Below are 1,717 nucleotides of genomic sequence, written 5' to 3' on the forward strand. Positions count from 1 at the left end.
TGAATGAAGAAATGAGGGATTCGGAGGGAGTCTTTGGGGCTATCGGTAAGAACACATTTACTCTTTTTTTTTTTTTAAGATTATTTTTTGGCATTTTCAAGCTTTATTAGACAGTACAGAGTTGAAATGGGGAGACAGAGAGAGAGAGAGACAGAGAGAGAGAGAGAGGGGGGGGGGATGACCTGCAGTAAAGGTCCACGGGTCGGATTTGAACCCGCGACCACTGCAACGAAGGCCGGAGCCAATATGGTGCACGCTCTATCCACTACACCACCGGAGCACCCCCATTTACACTTTTAATGCATTACACTCTTTCAGACATACCAACCTTGAAAAGGGGCTCTTGAGTGGAGCCGAGAAGTGCGACAATCTTTCAATTTGTGATAAAAGTGTGAAAATTGGCATGAGCAGTCTCCTTGGGTCACTTGACTAAAACTGCGCCTACTTAAATGAATGTCAAACAAGCGAGTTAAAGGTGCAGTGTGTAATATGACATCATCAAGAAAGTTCTACAAAGTTCTAGAATGCAACGCTCCCTGGGTAACCCCAACCCTTTAGAATAATAACAGAAGCTACAGTGGCCTTCAAGGACAAGAACAATTCTAAATTTTAAACAATGCACCTGATGACATTCCAACTATGACGCTTCCAACATGGCGGCGCCAATGCCTTGGTCCAAGGTATGGAGAAATATGGAGATATATGAGACCCTTTCTAAGAAAAAAAAATTCAGCTATTATGCACTAAATTAAACGTACTTATGGGTATTATAATTACTTTCTACAAAATCTGCTATGAAAGAAATCCCCAAATTCTACACACTGCAGGTTTAATTTGCAAATACTCGAAATTCACTATTGGCCTCAACCTTCAAGTTATACTTTTAAAGGTGCCACGAGGAAGCACCTTTTAACCTGAATAATAAACTCTGTGTAAATCTTTCAGGAGACGATGAGACCTTCCAGGATATATTTCGTGACTTCAGCGACATGGCGTCTCACGACCCGGACAGACTGAGCAGACGCACGTTCAGCCGGACGGGAGAAGAACCAGAGATGGTTAACAACACACACGGCGGAGATAAGAGCTAAAGACCTACTTCACCGGTGGAAATATGAAGGTGTATTGAACTCTGAGATCCTATGTAGTATAAATGTGCAAAACATTTTAGAAATCGGTTCATCCTAGCCTGAGAAAAGGCAGAAAGAGTAACCCTACATTTTCCCATGTGTGACATCACCCATGGTAAAATGTAGGGTTAGGGTTAACAGGACATCTGGGCCAAGGGAAGACTGAGGGAAGACTGAGGGAAGAAAAACCTCATTCATTACATTATAATAGCGATTTTATTATGATAGAGCTCAGAAAAATCCCAAGAAGAGCCCAAGAAATGTTTCAGTTGTTGATTCTACTGCTAAGAAAAAAAACCTGGACGTACAGCAGAAGGTATAAAATCCATGAGCCATCACTGAAGGCTTTACCTCATGTAGATGCACCGACTAGTGTTGTTGTAATTACTCAGAATTCCTCATGGGGGGCGATAGAAGTTACACACTATAGCTTTACAAGCCTGGACCAACAGCGTTCATTTTAACATCTAGAAATGTTGACTGACATAACGTGCTGAACATATGAAAACATAATATTAATATAATGTAGAATATTCTGGATTTATCGTACTTTTACTGTTGTTTGAAAATGTTACCTGTGTGCGACG

The 1,717-nt window shown here is 41.1% G+C and overlaps 1 protein-coding gene across 1 annotated transcript in view; it reads left to right on the top strand.

Moving 5' to 3' along the window:
- LOC307271274 (arf-GAP with coiled-coil, ANK repeat and PH domain-containing protein 2) overlaps nucleotides 1–1,091 on the top strand; it is a gene marked incomplete at its 3' end in the record, with an annotated part of 26,658 nt that extends 25,567 nt beyond the window's left edge. The window contains exons 22-23 of the mRNA XM_080053683.1: nucleotides 1–45; nucleotides 946–1,091. The exon at nucleotides 1–45 is cut by the window's left edge and continues 17 nt beyond it. Coding sequence (XP_079909809.1) covers nucleotides 1–45; nucleotides 946–1,091 — 191 coding nt within the window. The remainder of the gene's footprint in view (nucleotides 46–945) is intronic.
- Between the last annotated feature and the right edge of the window lie 626 nt (nucleotides 1,092–1,717).

This window comes from Ammodytes marinus, assembly GCF_949987685.1.
Source record: "Ammodytes marinus genome assembly, chromosome: 3".
Lineage (NCBI taxonomy): Eukaryota > Metazoa > Chordata > Actinopteri > Uranoscopiformes > Ammodytidae > Ammodytes > Ammodytes marinus.